We start from the raw sequence: 889 nt of genomic DNA, 5'->3' as shown, positions 1-889 counted from the left end.
AGATGGAAGCATCTGGATTACCCATTGTTCAATGGCATTGATCCGGATGACTGTTGTTTAGGATGAACCAGTTTTTTTTGATCAACAGGTTCACAGAGAGGGAGAAATTAACGACAGCTAGAATTGCATTGGAGGGAGATGCGTTGTCATGGTTTCAGTGGCAGAACCAACGACGGCCTTTCATTACTTGGACTGATTTCAAAGTGGCTCTCCTGCAGCAGTTTCGTTCTTCATAAGAAGGAAATCTATGTGAACGATTCCTAGCGCTCAGGCAAATGGGAACAGTGGCTGAATATCACCGAAATTTTGAGGTTTCAGCTGCTCCTTTATAGGATATTCTGGAGGAAATCCTGGAAGGCATTTTTGTGAATGGTTTGAAGTCTGATATTCGGGCTGAACTGCGACTACTCCGGCCACTCCGGCCAGAGGGGCTCTCTGAAATCATGGACGTGGCACAGTGAATTAAAGAAAAGAACCTGTTGCTGAGAAGAGAGAATGGGGGAACGCGGGGTTGGCATTCCCAAGTAGCGGGGTTCACACCCAACCCGTCAACGGGAACCACATTGAACCAGTTTCCAGGCAGGAGCAATAGTGTTGAGAGACCGAAAAAAGACTTTCCACTCCGGAGAAGAGGAATAGGAGACTGTGTTTTCGATGTGATGAGAAGTTCACGGTGGGACATCACTGTAAAAGGAGGGAGTTACGGATTATGTTGGTTAGCGATGAGGACGAGATAGAAAACGAGGAAAGTGAGTCGGACGAGGCAAAGGAGGAGTCTGGGGAGTTACTGTGAACCGAGGTGATCGAGTTGTCCTTGAACTCCGTGGTGGGGCTGACTACACCAAAAACCATGAAGATAAAGAGGGAGGTCAGCCATTGTGAGGTAATT

General features: G+C 47.4%; 1 protein-coding gene across 1 annotated transcript in view; it reads left to right on the top strand.

The window, feature by feature from the left end:
* The first annotated feature begins 709 nt into the window (after window positions 1-709).
* LOC112091557 (uncharacterized mitochondrial protein AtMg00860-like) overlaps window positions 710-889 on the top strand; it is a 1501-nt gene continuing 1321 nt past the window's right edge. The window contains exon 1 of the mRNA XM_024165574.1: window positions 710-789. Coding sequence (XP_024021342.1) covers window positions 710-789 — 80 coding nt within the window. The remainder of the gene's footprint in view (window positions 790-889) is intronic.

The sequence above is a fragment of the Morus notabilis genome, unplaced genomic scaffold (genome assembly GCF_000414095.1).
Source record: "Morus notabilis unplaced genomic scaffold, ASM41409v2 Scaffold585, whole genome shotgun sequence".
NCBI lineage: Eukaryota > Viridiplantae > Streptophyta > Magnoliopsida > Rosales > Moraceae > Morus > Morus notabilis.
Note: the sequence above shows the minus strand (reverse complement) of the source record. Positions and strands in the feature narration are given on the sequence as shown.